The 15,885-nt window shown below is 40.1% G+C and overlaps 1 protein-coding gene across 1 annotated transcript in view; it reads right to left on the bottom strand.

The window, feature by feature from the left end:
* Positions 1–15,885, bottom strand: part of LRRC1 (leucine rich repeat containing 1) — a 140,665-nt gene that overhangs the window by 31,217 nt on the left and 93,563 nt on the right. The window contains exons 5-7 of the mRNA XM_037055036.1: positions 3,569–3,625; positions 3,240–3,303; positions 2,765–2,839 (exon numbers count right to left, since the gene is read on the bottom strand). Of these exons, the coding sequence (XP_036910931.1) occupies positions 2,765–2,839; positions 3,240–3,303; positions 3,569–3,625 (196 nt within the window). The remainder of the gene's footprint in view (positions 1–2,764; positions 2,840–3,239; positions 3,304–3,568; positions 3,626–15,885) is intronic.

Below are 15,885 nucleotides of genomic sequence, written 5' to 3'. Positions count from 1 at the left end.
TTTTCTCTCTCAACTAACCAGAAGGCAGGCCTGCTTACTATGACACCACAAGATGACAATGTATTCAGAAGTCTATACGAGACTTCATTTTATTTGGGACATGGTTCTCATACTTGGTAACAGTAGAAAACACCTGAACACCATGATGTTCCAGCTATAGCAACAATTACAAGGCAAAATGTGATCAAAATTATGCCAAAAGCCCTATCACAAACAGTGGCAGAGATGTATACCATCAGAATCAGGGGTCCTAGGAGGAATTCTGGTCCAGATGGAGGCACAGGTAGACACACCTAACATCCCTGAACAATGCTAAGATGAATCACAACTAACCTCAGAACAAAAAACACCCAGAACTGCCAGAAAATCAAATGCTATGGAAGTCCAACAACCAATGATTTAAAGAAGCCATATTCATCCAGACGGGTAGGAGGGAAGAGACAGGGAGCCAGGGAGTGGAGAACGTGGTGTCCCAGCAGCAAGGCAGGGGCAGTCGGAGGAATGGACAGTCCCACATTCACGTACAATACCTAAAAGTTGGGAAGGATACCTGGGGAGCAAGTAATCCCAGCTCCAGGCCAGATCACACAGCCCAGGGTTCCAGTACCAGGAAAATAAAGCTTCATAATTTCTGGCTGTGAAAACCAGTAAGGGTTGGGGTGGCAGAGGAAACCGCCAGTCTCTCAGGAGAGTCTGTTTAAAGGGCCTACATGGTCCTAGAATGGACACAAACCCACCCACTCTGGGAACCAACACCAGGGCAATAGCTAGGGGGATACCAGTCACACACAGGAACTGGGTAAAGTGACTGGAAATAGGATGAGTGCCAAATGAGCCTCCAGCAGCCAGGCAGCAGCACTGTCCCCTCCCCAACCCCTCCCTCACATACACAGCCACAAGGCGGTGAAGCTGGTTGTGTTGCCCTGCCAGATACCTAAGGTTCCACCCCATACAACTTAACCAATGCGCTGAAACAGGGAGTCAAACCAGCTCTGCTTAATACACAGAAATAAACACAGGGAGGCTGCCAAACTGAGGAAATGAAGAAATACGGCCCAAATGAAAGAAGAGAACAAAACCCTAGAAAAAGAACTAAATGAAACAAACATAGCCAACCTATTAGATGCAGAATTCAAAACACTTGTGATAAGGATGCTCAGAGAACTCATTGAGTGCTGCGAAAGCATAAAAGAAGAGGAGGAGGTTACAGTAAGGAGGTTACAGGGGTTACAGTTTCCAAAGGGAACCAACAGTGAAGGGGAGGAAGCCAGGAACAAAAAGAAGAAATAAACAGTCAACCAGAACAGAATGAAGAAATAAAAATTAAAAAAAAAAACAAGGAGAGAATAAGAAAACTAGAATATCTCCAAAATGCCAACATTTGAATCAGATGCCAGAAGGAGAAGTAGAAGAGCAAGAAATTGAAAACTTATTTGAAAAAATAATGAAGGAGCCTTGGCTGGTGCAGCTTAGTGAATTGAGTGCCAGCCTGCGAACGCAAAGGTCGCAGTTGGATTCCCAGTCAGGGTACATGCCTGGGTTGCAGGCCTGGTCCCCAGTTGGGCGCATGTGATAACCACACATTGGTGTTTCTCTCCCTCTCTTTCTCCCTTGCTTCCCCTCTGTCTAAAAATAAAATAAATAAAATCTTTAAAAAAAATAAAAAACAATGAAGGAAAACTTCCCCAATCTGGCCAAGGAAATAGACATATAAGTCCAAGAACCACAGAGTCCCAAATAAGTTGGACCCAAAGAGGACCACACCAAGACACATTATAATTAAAATGCCAAAGGTTAAAAATAATGAGAGAATCTTAAAAGTAGCAACAGAAAAGGAGAGTTACCTACAAAGGAGTTCCCATAAAACTGTCAGCTGATTCCTCAAAAGAAATCTTACAGGCAAGAAGTATTCAAAGTGATGAAAAGCAAGGACCTATAATCTACCTTACTCTATCCAGCAAAGCTATCATTCAGAACTGAAGGACAGATAAAGTGCTTCCCAGACAAGGTAAAGCTAAAGGAGTTCATCACCACCAACCATTATTATATGAAATGTTAAAGGGACTTATTTAAGAAAAAGAAGAAGATCAAATGTATGAACACTAAAATGATAACACAACTATCAAGAACTGAATCTAAAAAACAAAAATAAAAACAGGAACAAACTAAGCAAAAAACTAGAACAAGAACAGAATCATAAATATGAAGAGAACATGGAGGGTTATCAGCAGGGAAGACAAGGCAGGAGAATGAGAGAAAAGGTATAGGGAATAAGAAGTATAATTGGTAGGTACAAAATAGACAGGGGGATATCAAGAAAAGTACAGGAAATGGAGTAGCCAAAGAACTTACATGCCTGACGCATGGACATGAACTAAGGTGGGGAGTATTACTGCAGAGAAGCGGGTCCCGGCAGAGGAAGGCAAAGGGGGAAAATTGGGACAACTGTAATAGCATAATTAATAAAATACACTAAAAAAAGAATCAGGGGTTGGGGTAATTTATAAATTTGCTGGTCTTGAAGTAAACCATATAGGTAGCAAAGATTAAGACTTCACAAACTAAAGGATATATTTACTATCTTTAGAATAGTGAATTGAGACTTTCAGTTTTCCTATGGCCATACAGCATGATGAATGCTCAATATATTTTTGGTTGACAAGATCCATTTTATAGAAAATCTCAGTAGAAGCAGGGGACACATGAGGGTGGTGGTGTCTATTGTTTCATGTCTTGGGAGAGAAAACAGGAAATTACCACTTACCTGAGGTAATTCTGACAGTTGATTTCCATCTAACCAGAGGTCCTTCAGATGTAAGAGATCTCCGATTGATTCTGGCTAAAACAAACAAACAAAAAATAATAATGTTATGGTAACAAAAATCCAACTGGTAGTCTCCCATTAAGAAAGAAAGAATACTACTTCAACAGTTAATTATTGGGTATCATAGAGGATGTTTGTTGGACTCCCTCCAATATCAAGCCCCCTTCCTAAAAGCACCAACACCCTTCGAGAATACCAGTCACTTCCAGTTATACTCATCATCTCTACTCCTGACCCTCCGCACCCCGATCACAATTCTTAATCCGTGGGAACTGGAACACACTCTTTAACGATGCCAAGCTACATATACAGAAATACTGGTTTGTAAGCATCCCTATTGATCTCCTTCAAGATATTTTGAGTTCATAACTTAAGAAAAAAGTTAAATTCAAACCACTCTTCAATATGGACTTACCAAATTATATATTTCATTGTTTCCTAAATCAAGTTCTTCTAGTCTCCGAAGCTGGGTAAGAGAGCTATTTGAAAAAAAAAATGCTTTTAGAGAATACTTAGAAATGCCAAGCAATGTATATTCCTCACTTAAAACTAGTTTCCAAAAATAACATTAACTAGGATTGTATTAATACTACATAGGAAGAACCATTAAGAGAAGGCTGGCATCTCCCAAACTTTCCATGAGACACAGAATCTCTTTTTGACAAAATATTATAGTACATTTTTTTAATGCTTGAAGAAATTCACTTGGTACAAAATCCCCTCTTATTTCCCCCAGAGACTCACTCAGGAAGATATGTAAGAAGATTCTCTCTCAGTTCCAGTGAAGCCAGGTTATAAAGACTAGGAATGAACAGAAGAAAAAGGTATAAGGAAAATTCCTGAGATTCTTCCCACTCCTCCTCCATGTAACACATACTCTAAAGTACAATTCTTGATAAAACCTGTATGTCACTTCCCAGGGGAAAACTTCCACCACCATCCCACCCCTACTCCCATTAAAAACAACATAATCTTCACCTCCCAGATATTAATTTTTAAAGAAAAAGCATAGTATCATCACTGTAAGGCAACCTCATTCAAATTATCTCATTCATTTGATATGTGAAAACAACTCACTAGTAGTCACTGAGAGAGTACGACTCCCACAACCAAGACAGAAGCAGTGTATGTGCTCCTACTAAACTTCAGAAAGTAAAAAATTTATTGATACCATTAAAAAGCAGTAACACCTATAATGTCATGGAGCTGAGTTCTTCTTCCAAACACCAGGGAAAGACCATTCCTCTTTGAAAGTAGCGGGCACCTGAAGCCAGAGCCCAGGTGCTCTCCTTAGATCATAAACTCAGAGCAAGTGGCAGGAGCTCTATGGAAATAACTGCCATTTAAATGCATCAGGGAAAGTGCAATAATGTACCTCACATGATGCCTGGATCACAAGCCTGACCCAATAAATGTAGCTATAGTGGTGTTGCTTTTATTTCTATTAAACCCCTGAATGGTCCTCTTTTCAGCAGATTCTATTGCCTCTTCAGTGTAATCTATGCCTATTAGGAGGACCGTGAAAGGAGACAGATGTCCTCCCTAGACACTGATTAACTGGGTGGCAATTCTGAATCACCAGAAACCTCGGCATCTCAAATGATGTCAGCAGTGGCACAGAGAAGACGACCAATTTGCCTATTACTCCAACAGGCAATTTACTATGCTCTATACTGATTGAAAACTCAAGTTTTTGCTAATATCACCATAGTAACATCCAGATTTGGAGAATTTCTGTGTGTCAGCGCACAGAACACAGGAGTCAGGCATTATCCCAACACCCTAATCTTCCTTAATCCTCTATTCTCCTTTCAACATACAAACCAGAATCATGGGTACTACAAAGCTGGTTTCAAAACATTGGAAAATGTAAGCTTGACTCCATGAGCAGTGTATTTACACACTTGGAGCCCACTTGCTTCAAAATGTATTTGAACTAGATTATGACATGCACAAATTCTGTATCTCCTCCAATTTTAGTATCTCCTCTAACTAAATAGTTTTCACAATTAAAGCAAACAAATGAAACTCTTTCGAATGTATTATTTCTGAAAAATAAAAATCCCTGCCAATGAATAATTATGACTTTAATAACATTCTCCAAATAAAATGTAACCAGGTGGAAAGCTGGAGCTACCTAGGTCGACTTTATCTGGGCCAAGTTTTACACCAAAGATATAATAATTGCTTTCAAAAGCAATCAGTTGATAAGGGTAATAAGTAATATTTGAAAAGTCATTGTAAAAGTAAAAATTTCAAAACAAGGGGCTTTGTTTTCAGTTTTAAGTTTTCATGTAACCCCTAGCCAATTTTATTGGGAGGTAGTACTCATTTGGCTACTTTCACAATGATATTTTAAAACTCACTGGTAGAAATGTCATTTTATACATTCATTATTTTCATACCTATTACGACACACTGAAAAGATCCACTAATACAAGGAGCAAGAAGTTCTTTGCTTCAAACAAGAAGTCAAGTTCTCCTTTCCTCAGTGGGCCTCACAAACACACATTAAAAAGCAGCTTCACAGGCCTCGGCGCTGAGTGCGCTGACGGAGCCTCCTGCCTCAAACAGCAGGCTGCAGCTGGGGGACAGCGGCCTACCACCTCCGGCGGAGGTGCTGAGTGGGGCTCCTCACACACACCATCCCGTAATTAGTAAGGATCCAGCACTGGGATAGCGGGACTAGGAAAGTGAGGCTCTGTGTGAGGTCCATTAGAAAGTGCCAAAGCCACAGTTCAAATCTGGAGGAAAGTCAAAACTGCAGCCTCATGCTTCACTGCCCTGCGGCAACTGCGGGCACTCTAGTCTCTAGGACTCTCGGGATACGTCTTACCTTCTTAATCACGGCAGGGACAGTGGAGTTTCTGTTGGTTTGTGTCATTTTAAAAATACAATATACATTTTAAAATTATCTTTAAATATTGTCTGGAAGGTAAAAGGCATAAAAGGCATAAGCTACAGTTACTAAAAGCAAATAATGCTTGAGTAAAAACACTGCAAAAATGCCAACACATTTGTGGATGTATGTAACCCAACGGTAATGTCATATTAGATTAAACACATAGTTCCCACTCCTACACATTAACATCCAAACATCCTCTTCAATAAAAAGGGTCTGACTACAAAACCTCTTGGTTTCTATTGCTAGTAGGAAAAAGGTGAATGTACAGGTGTTACAAGAAGTATCATTTTGGTACCCTTTCAAAACTTGAAAATTAACCTACATAAAATAATAGCCTTTCTGAGGCAATGCTTCCCCCTAATTGTAAACTATTTGAAATGAAGAACTCGAACATATAATCACACACCATGGGCCCACGGATGAAAAGTGCCACTCTGAAAGAGCATGTTGCTTCTCAGAGGCGAGATGCCAGGTGCTTGAGCTCAAATCCTGGGCTGTCCCTCGCTAACTAGCTGGATTTGCTCGGCTGAGATACTCCACCACTGTATCTCAATTTCCCCTAGAATGCATATAATCAAATCTACTATGGCAAGTATCCATAAATATGGCATCCCTATTTTCCAGTCACGTTTACAGAGACAGTTTTGTGCCTATTTCCTTGAGACAGCCTCTGTTCCTAAGCAGTCAGGTCTTTTACAAGTGCATGTACTTGAGTCAGGGTCTTCTAAAAGATTGCTAAAAAATACTATTAATCACAGAAGTCATCCCCACTGCAAAAAACTTCTAAGAACAGGCCCTGCAGACAGTGAGCCACTGGCATTGGCCAGCTGTTAACTAACCATATATTGTCCATAATTGGTGACCAATGGGAGGGACAAGGAAGAGAAAGCAAAGGAACAGCTTTGACTACAGATTCCCACCTCCCATATAGCCCAAACCTCAGGTATAATAGGGGCTACTCGTTCCCAGTTCAGAGAATCATTTTAACTGATTCTAAAATAAAAGCAAGGGTTCAGTGTTTATCAGTTCTTGCCTAGGATAGTTTCAGAATAAATGCAGAATTCTACCAGCCCCTCCCAAAATGTGGTTCTCCAGATTGTTCTAGAACCAGCTGATATAAAATGAGATCTGCCTGAATGCAGGTTTAGACCAGAAACATAAATAAAAAAATGAATCAGTAAATGAATGAATGATCTCCCTTCCTAGTCTTTCAGAATACAGTTATCTTAAACTGAGACTTTGGTGCAGAGCCCCACTTCCCCTGCCAAACAAAGCAGCCCAGTCAATGCCATAGAAATATCTTTGCACTTTTTAGAGCACCTAAAAAAGAACCCAGTGCTAAGAGGTGTTACACTGGGGGATGTGAACCCAATTCCATCTACTTCAGAAACCCAGAGAAACAAGAAACCCAACTCCACATGCATTTAGCAGCCACTTCGGGTACAACACGACATCGTATGGACAAAAGTGATAGGTATTTCTAACACTTTTAAGTGTGACAAAAATTAGACACTTGAAGTATAATATGAGAATTACTGATCTTTAATATTCCCACTCATAATGGTATCAGCAGCTTTTTTGTAGGTACTTCACAAAAATTAACTTTATGGACGAGAAAACTAAGGCAGAGAGAGGGAACTCGAACAAGGTCTCACAACTGATGAGTGGCCAAGCCAGGACTCTCTAAGGAATCTGCATTTTTATTTTTATTTTTTATCCACACCCGAGAACATTTATTTTCATTGCTTTTAAAGAAAATGGGAGAGCAGGAGAAGCAGAAAAAGAGACACAGAGACAGAGACAGAGACAGAGACAGAGACAGAGACATAGAGAGAAACATCAATGTGAAAGAAACACCAATTGGCTGCTTCTTGTATGCACCCCGACCAGGGGTTAAACCCCAAACCTGGGTACGTACATGCCCATGTCCCTGGGTCTGCGAGACAATGCTCCAACCAACTGAGCCACATGGGCTCAGGGGAAGGAATCTGCATTTTTAATCACTATCTTCTGCAATCTCTCTGTCAACGTTGTGATTAGGTAATACATCAATATATATATAAAACAAAGTATTCAGTAATAAGTTTTCCTCCCATCTTTGTCCCCCATCTATCTGGTTTCCCACCACCGAGACCCTTCTCACAGGAAATCACATTTTTATTAGTTACATCTGCATTCACCCAAGAGTTTTCTCCGATGTAAAGACAAGCAGGCATGAATATAGTCTCATTCTCCTCCTCTTCACATGAAAGGTAGCGTCCTATACATACCTGACACTTTGCTTTCCTCCCTTCACAGATTTGTCTCACTTACCTGTACATACCAGTATTTTTCTTAAAATTGCATGAAATCTCACCATCTACACTCACCTGAATGTTTCTAAACACTCCCCTATTAACAGCTGTTTTACCCTTTGATTTTAATTTCTGGCCAATTAAATATGTATGCAGTGTTGCTGGCACGACCTCATCCTCCTCCCATAAAAAGACATGATTTTCTACTCTCACTGTCACTCCCACCTTCTCTCCCACCAGGTAGGGTTAAAACAAGGCCTAACAAGCAAGCCCTGCAGGGAAAGTGTTGAAGCCTTTCTGCTAAGCACACTAACGCTTAAAGTTTTACACAGTTCATGATGGCCAGGACAAAGTAACACTCTTTTGTAAGTCAGAATGTAGGTCAACTGTATTTTTAGGGTTCTATTTCAGGGACTGGCTGAGTGGTTACTGTAAAGAATTTACATCTGTTCTCTACTATTTTAAAAAATGCTTTTTAATCCTCTTGGATTTTTTTTCCATTTTTGTGGCCAAAATCATTAAGAAAGTAAAAAATAAAACAAATTAAGGTAGCCCAAGAAAACAAATGGCAGTACACTATAAAGCCATTAAAATATAAACTCTACACACTTTATGGTAATGATATTTGGGAGAAACAATATTGATGGAGACAGGGGGAACTGTTTAAGCACTCACTAATTTCTGCTTTTTAGATATGAAATTATTATTTAAGAAATCTCAGGTTGTATATTTCCCTATGGTGCCTTTGTTCCAGATATTTTCCTATAAATTTTATTTGTTTTTGAAATACACATTTTATAGAAACTCCAAGGCCTCACAAGAGAGCATTAAACATGATAACAGTTTTCAGAAAGATTTACTCCTCCTAGGCAGCACACACTAATGTATTATGGGTAAGCAGCCTTGCAGGAGGCCTTGTTAGCAGAAGCCTCGTGGCTGAGTTCAAGCCCACTAAAATTAAGGTCACCATCCCCTAGGGTAGCAGTCACAAAGTCAGACCCACGTGTTCTACTTCCATCTGCCAGAGAACCCAGGGCTACCCACTGGCTCTACTTCTACTAGCAAACTGTCATAATTAAATGTTTATTGACAATAACCATTTAGTGACTGACAATTATGTTTTGGGTACTATGCCTGTCCATTATGTATACTTCTTCTCCTTAAAAAAATGCTTTTTTAAGAAAAAATTGTCAATTACACAGAGTGAAGATGTTTAGATATATTTAGGTTAACTTATTTTCTGGAAGGTATTAGTTTTTTTTATTGCCAAGGATCTGGGATCTCGTGCAGACGGACACACAAAGTAAAGACAAAGCGGCGTGCCCCCAAAGCAAAGCAGAGGCTTCCCTGGCCCTCCAAATTCCCCACGTGTTCCCACAGGGGTTTGTGCCCTCCCGACCTTCACTCCCACTCCACGTCACCTGAACGTTTGGGAGGCTTTGGCTCTGTGTACCTGTCTGGTCACCATGTGTGAGTAACTGAGACAAAATGACCTCAAAGCATTACTTATAAGGCTGCATTGCAGTTTTTCCAGTGAGAATAAACCAGGTCGGTTTCCCAGGTAAAGTGTCATCCTTCAGCAGCACCAGGCTTCAAGTATCCCTGAGGTTCGTCCTTTTATTCATTGAGCTCTACGTCACATGGTATAAAATTCACCTTTTAATGTATACAACTCAATGGTTTTTAGTACATGCCAAAGACTGCAAACAGAACCACTACCAAATTCCAGAGAATTTTCATCATCCAAAAATAACCTTTGTGCCTCTCAGAAGTCACTCCTTATACTGCCCCTCCCCTGCTCCCCAGGGCTGCCAACCATTAGTCTAATTTCTGTCTCTACGGACTTGCTTACACTGGGCATGTCATATAAATGGAATCACACAATAGGTGGCCTTTCCTGCCTGGCTTTTTACTTAGCATGTCTTCAAGGTTCATTCGTGTTGTAGCATGTATCAGTACCTCATTATTTTTTATAGCTGAATAAAACTCCATCATATGGAAAGGCCATACCGTATTTTATCAGTACATTGACTGATAAAAATCTGGGTTGTTTTCACCTCTCACCTTTGGGTATTATTAACAACACTACTAGGAACACGTGTGCATGAGCTTTTGCGTGGACACGTTTTCGATCCTCTCGGGCATATATAACTAGGAGTGGAACTGCTGGGTCACACGGTAACTATGGTCCATGTTTTGAGGAAGCCCTGCCCCCTCAAACGAGGGGCCCATCACCTTCCATTCCAACCAGCAGCATGTCAGGGCCTCAGTTCCTCCACATCCTCACCAACGTTTGTTTTCATTCGTTGTTTTGACTGCAGTCATCCAGTGGGTGTACAGTGGTAGACGATTGTGATTTTGCCCTTATGAGATGTGATTTTCAAATATTTTCTCCCACCTGTATGTAGCTTGTCTTTTCCCTTTCTTAACAGTGTCCTCTGATGCACAAAAGTCTTTAATTTTGCTGAAGGCCAATTTATCCATTTTTCTGGGCTTTTGGTATTATATGTAAGAAACCAAGGCCTACGTCAACATCATGAAGATTTACCCCTAGGTTTTCTTATGAGAGTTTTAGCTCTTACATTTCAGTCTTTGCTCCATGTAGGGTTATTTTTGGTATGTAGTGTGAAGTAGGAGTGTAACGTCATTCTTTTATATGTGGATGGATATTCAGTTGCCCCAACAGCATTTAAAAAGAAGGTATTCCTCATTGAACTGTTTTATTTAGTACTCTTGTTAAAATTAGTTCAGCATAAATGCAAGGGCTTATTTCTAAATTTCCAATTCTATTCCACTGATCTGTGAGTCTGCCCTTATGCCACACAGTCTTGATTATTGTAGCTTTGTAGTTAAGTTTTAAAATTTGAAGTGTGAGTCCTCCAACTTGGCTGTTCTTCCTTAAGATTGCATTAGCAATTTTGGATCTGTGATATTTCAATATGAATTTTTTAAAATATTTTTTAATTTCTTAAAGATTTTATTTATTTATCTTTAGAGGGGAAGAGAGAGAGAGAGGGAGAGAAATATCAATGTATGGTTGCTTCTCATGTGTACCCTGCCAGGAACTGGCCTGCAACCCAGGCATGTGCCCTGACTGGGAATTGAACCGCAATCCTTTGGTGTGCAGGCCCGCGCTCAATCCACTGAGCTACACCAACCAGGGTTCAATATGAATTTTAAGATCAACTCATGAATTCCTGCAAAGAAGCCCAATAGGATTTTAATAGGACTAAGCTGATTCTGTAGGTCAACTTGGGAAGTACCACTATCTTAATAATATAAAGTCCTCCAATCTGTAAACAAAAGGTGTCTGTCCATTTATTGAGGTCTCCTTTAACTTCAACAATCTTTTGTAGCTTGCAGTGTATCTATTATACATTCTTATTCAATTTACTCCTAAGTATTTTATTATTTTTGGTGCTTTATAAATTAAATTTTTTATTAATTTCTTTGATTATTCAAAGCTAGTATATAGAAATACAACTAATTTTTGTATTAATCTTATATACTATAATCTTTTAAAAATATATATTTTATTGATTATGAGTGCTATCATTTTTTCTCCCCTTTACTCCCCTCCACCCTGAACCCCCTGAACCACCAGCATCCCCACCCTCCTTAGTTCATGTCCACGGGTTATGCATGTAAGTTCTTTGGCTTCTCCATTTCCTCTACTATTCTTAACTTCCACNCAGTGTATCTATTATACATTCTTATTCAATTTACTCCTAAGTATTTTATTATTTTGGTGCTTTATAAATTTTTATTAATTTCTTTGATTCAAAGCCCGTATATAGAAATACAACTAATTTTTGTATTAATCTTATATACTATAATCTTTTAAAAATATATATTTTACTGATTATGAGTGCTATCATTTTTTCTCCCCTTTACTCCCCTCCACCCTGAACCCCCTGTACCACCAGCACCCCCACCCTCCTTAGTTCATGTCCATGGGTCATGCATGTAAGTTCTTTGGCTTCTCCATTTCCTCTGCTATTCTTAACTTCCACCTGTCTGTTTTGTACCTACCAATTATGCTTCTTATTCCCTGTATCTTTTCCCCCATTCTACCCCCTCCTCCTCCTTGCTGATAAACCTCCATGTGATCTCCATTTCTGTAATTCTGTTCCTGTTCTAGTTGTTTGCTTAGTTTGTTTTTTGTTTTTGTTTTGCTTAGGTTCAGTTGTTGATAGTTGTGAGTTTGTTCTCATTTCAGTGTTCAGATTTTTGATCATCTTTTTCTTATATAAGTCTCTTTAACATTTCATATAATAAGGGCTTAGTGATGATGAACTCCTCTAACTTGATCTTATCTGGGAAGCACTTTATGTGCCCTTCCCTCCTAAACAATATCTTTGCTGCATAGAGCAACCTGGGATGTACGTCCTTGCCTTTCCTGACTTTGAATACTTCCTTCTAGTCCCTTCTTGCTGGCAAAGTTTCTTTTGAGAAAGCAGCTGACAGTCTTATGGGAATTCCTTTGTAGGTAACTGTTTCTTTTTCTCTTGCTACTTTTAAGATCCTCTCCTTATCTTTAATCTTCAATAATGTAATTATGATGTGCCTTGGTCTGTTCCTCCTTGGATCCAATTTCTTTGGGACTCTCTGAGCTTCCTGGACTCCCTGAAAGTCTATTTCCTCTGCCAGATTGGGGATGTTCTCTTTCATTATGTTTTCAAGTAAGTGTTCAATTTCTTGCTCTTCCTCTTCTTTTTCGGCTCCCCTATGATACTGATGTTGGAGCATTTAAAGTTGTCCCAGAGATTCCTAAGCCTCTCCTCATTTTTTTGAATTCCTGTTTCCTCATTCTGTTCTGGCTGAAAGTGTATTGCTTTCTTCTGCTCCAAACCACTGATTTGAGTCCCCATTTCCTTCCTTTCACTGTTGTTCTCTGACCATTTTCCTTTATTTCACTTGGCATAGCCTTCACTTTTTCCTCTATTTTGTGACCATACTCAACCACTCCTGTGAGTATCCTGATTAGTAGTGTTTTGAACCCTGCCATCTGATAGGTTGGCTATCTCTTCATCACTTAGTTCTATTTTTGGAGCTTTGATGTGTTTTTTTATTTGGGCCATATTTCTTTCTCTCACTGTACCTGTTACATTGTAAGGGTGAAGCCTTAGGTATTCACCAGGGTGGGCCAACCCAGGTCACTCCATTGCAGTGCTGTATGTGGGAGAAAGGTCAGAGACAGAGCAATGCTGCTTGCTTGGCTCTGGGCCAGCTTTCAGTCACTTCCCCCACTACCCACAAGCACATTGGGTCCTTCTGGTGCTGATTCCTGGGTGGGTGGGCTTTTGTACATTGCTGGACCCTGTGGGTCTCTCCAATGAACTCTCCTATGAGATTTACAGTTTCTCCCACCACCCTAACCCCCACCAATTTTTAGAGTCAGAGGTTTTGGCGCTTTATTTCCCTGAGCTGGACCCCAGGACGCATGGTCCACCTCACTCTGCAGTTCTTCCTCCTGGTTTATCTGCACACGAAGGTGGGACCGCCCAGTCCAGCCATGGCCATACTGTGCATCTTTTCCACCCTGGCTGCCTATCTCTGACTTTCCTACCAGTCTAGATAAATGCTTCTTCTTTAACTCTTTGGTTGTCAGACTTCCATACAGTTCCATTTTCTGGCAGTTCTGGTTGTTTTTTGTTTTTAAATTTGTTGTCTTTCTTTGGGTTGTGCCAGAATACAAAGTGTATCTACCTACGCCTCCACCTTGGCCTTAAGTCCCTGAACCTGTACACTGTAATCTTACTGAATTCATTTATTAGCTCTAATAAGTTTTGTGGATTCTTTAAAATTCTCTATATACAGACCACATCCATCTGTAGGCCATCCGTTTTTAAAAAGTAAAAAAATTGTAGTGTGTGATTTACTTAAGTAAAAACTGATACAACTGACCTCAAAAAAATATTTTCAGTATTAAAATGCTGTTTGGAAGATAAATTTTTCTCACATTTTGTCAATACCTAAAAACTTCTCAAAGTAAAATTTTCCTTCCTGACTTTAAGTGAAATCTTCCAACTTTTTTTAGTGATGGTGCTGTAAAAAGTCACTGTTCACTAGGTACTGCTTCCAAGGGCATATCTGAAAAATGCACTGTATTCCGTTTTCCTAGAGCCTATCAAGGCTCGGAATTTGATTCTCTAAGGCCCTACTGAATGCTTCCCTCCTCCCCAACTGCCATCCTCCCATGCTCACTGGAATCTTCAGTGGGACATGATGCCTGTCCAGAAAAAGTCCAACCGCTGTTATTATAGCAAGACAGGTTTGCACCACATTAATGTAACCTGGCAGCCAAGGAGAATGGAATGAAATGCACATGTGTGAACAATGACAACTTCAGTGTACTAGTCAGTGGGGGTGGCAGATGCTGTTGAGTGAGCATGTGCACTGTTTGGTCATGGAATTCTAAATGACTGAGCGAGTAGAGTAGTGAATCTGCATGAAACTTCGTGTTAAGCTTGAACATTCCTCTGCGGAAACTATTTGATGGTTAAGAAGGCCACTGCTATGGGTAGCTGGTGATTGGCAGCTTCATCACAATAACACACGGGCTTTTGCATCGCATCTCATGCAGAGTTTTTTTTGCAAAACACTGATTCACCCAGGTGACTCAGCCCCTCTACAGCCCAGATTTGGCACCCTGCGACTTCTAGCTTTTCCCAAAACTAAAATCACCTTTGAACGGGAAGAGATTTCAGACAGACCATCAATGAGATTCAGGAAAATACAACAGGGCAGCTGATGGTGTTTGGGAGAACTGTGTGAGGTCCCAAGGTGCCTACTTTAAAGGGGACTGAGGCTTCACTGTCCCATGTACAATGTTTCTTGTATCTTGTATCTTCTTCAATAAATGTCTCTATTTTTCATAGTGTGTGGCTGGATACTTTCTGGACAGACAATATGCATCTCCCAAGTGTTTCTAAAAAAGATTTCAAGATGTCGTCAAAGAGTACAAATATGTAAATCATTTCATAAAACAGAAAATTAGGAACATGGGAGGGAGGAAGAAACTAATGTTCCCACTGTGAGACAATATGAAGCAAAGAAAATGCAGTTTCTTCAAAGAAAAAGTGAAGTTTAAATTCAAGCTCTACCACCCACCAGGAACACAGACCTGGGCAGATTACTGATCCTCCTTCCACAAACAAAGCCAATAAAGCTCAGGGTGGCTAATGCCAACCTTATGAGTACAGGCATTGTAATGGGACTGTTTGAGCCTAACAGGGCATCCCCCACCCCACTGTAAATGCCAGGAACACCTCTCTCCCCAATTCCTTACTTCCCTTCACCACACAGAACTAACACAGCTGCTCTCACTGATCAGTGAGGTTAGCTTGGAGCTTTCTGCCACTAAGCAGAAGAGGAAGTGTGATAAAGGTCCACAACTGCTCCTAAAAGGAAGAAGCTCACCAGTTCTTCTAGTGAGCTATTTTTTCCCTAAAGATATATACTTTTAAAATCTCTTCCTCATCACTCCTCATGTTAGGGGAAATTAACCAATATTAACAAACAGTAATTATTCTTCGTTAGAAGGTTTTAGAGCAAACAAAAGCAGTTTATTCACAGCTGTTTCTTTATGTGAACTTCTTACACAAGTTGAGTGTACAGCAGTGACACAGAAAAGCGACTACGCAGGAACAGGCTAATGTGGTCCTAGTAAAACGCTTCTGGAACTCAACTGGATCACTTATGATGGCAGGTTAGAAGACAGCAGGGTGTAGGAGGTAACACAGTGTGCTTGTCATACATACTTGCTCAGTATGTCAGAGCAACACCAAGTTCAGTACAAACACAAAGAGTTTAATAACTGAGACCCCCACAGTTTCAGGGTACAGGGTGATCCAGGTGCA

Source organism: Sturnira hondurensis, unplaced genomic scaffold, assembly GCF_014824575.4.
Source record: "Sturnira hondurensis isolate 20B ecotype Veracruz unplaced genomic scaffold, ASM1482457v3 Scaffold0000880, whole genome shotgun sequence".
In the NCBI taxonomy this organism is placed as follows: domain Eukaryota; kingdom Metazoa; phylum Chordata; class Mammalia; order Chiroptera; family Phyllostomidae; genus Sturnira; species Sturnira hondurensis.
Note: the sequence above shows the minus strand (reverse complement) of the source record. Positions and strands in the feature narration are given on the sequence as shown.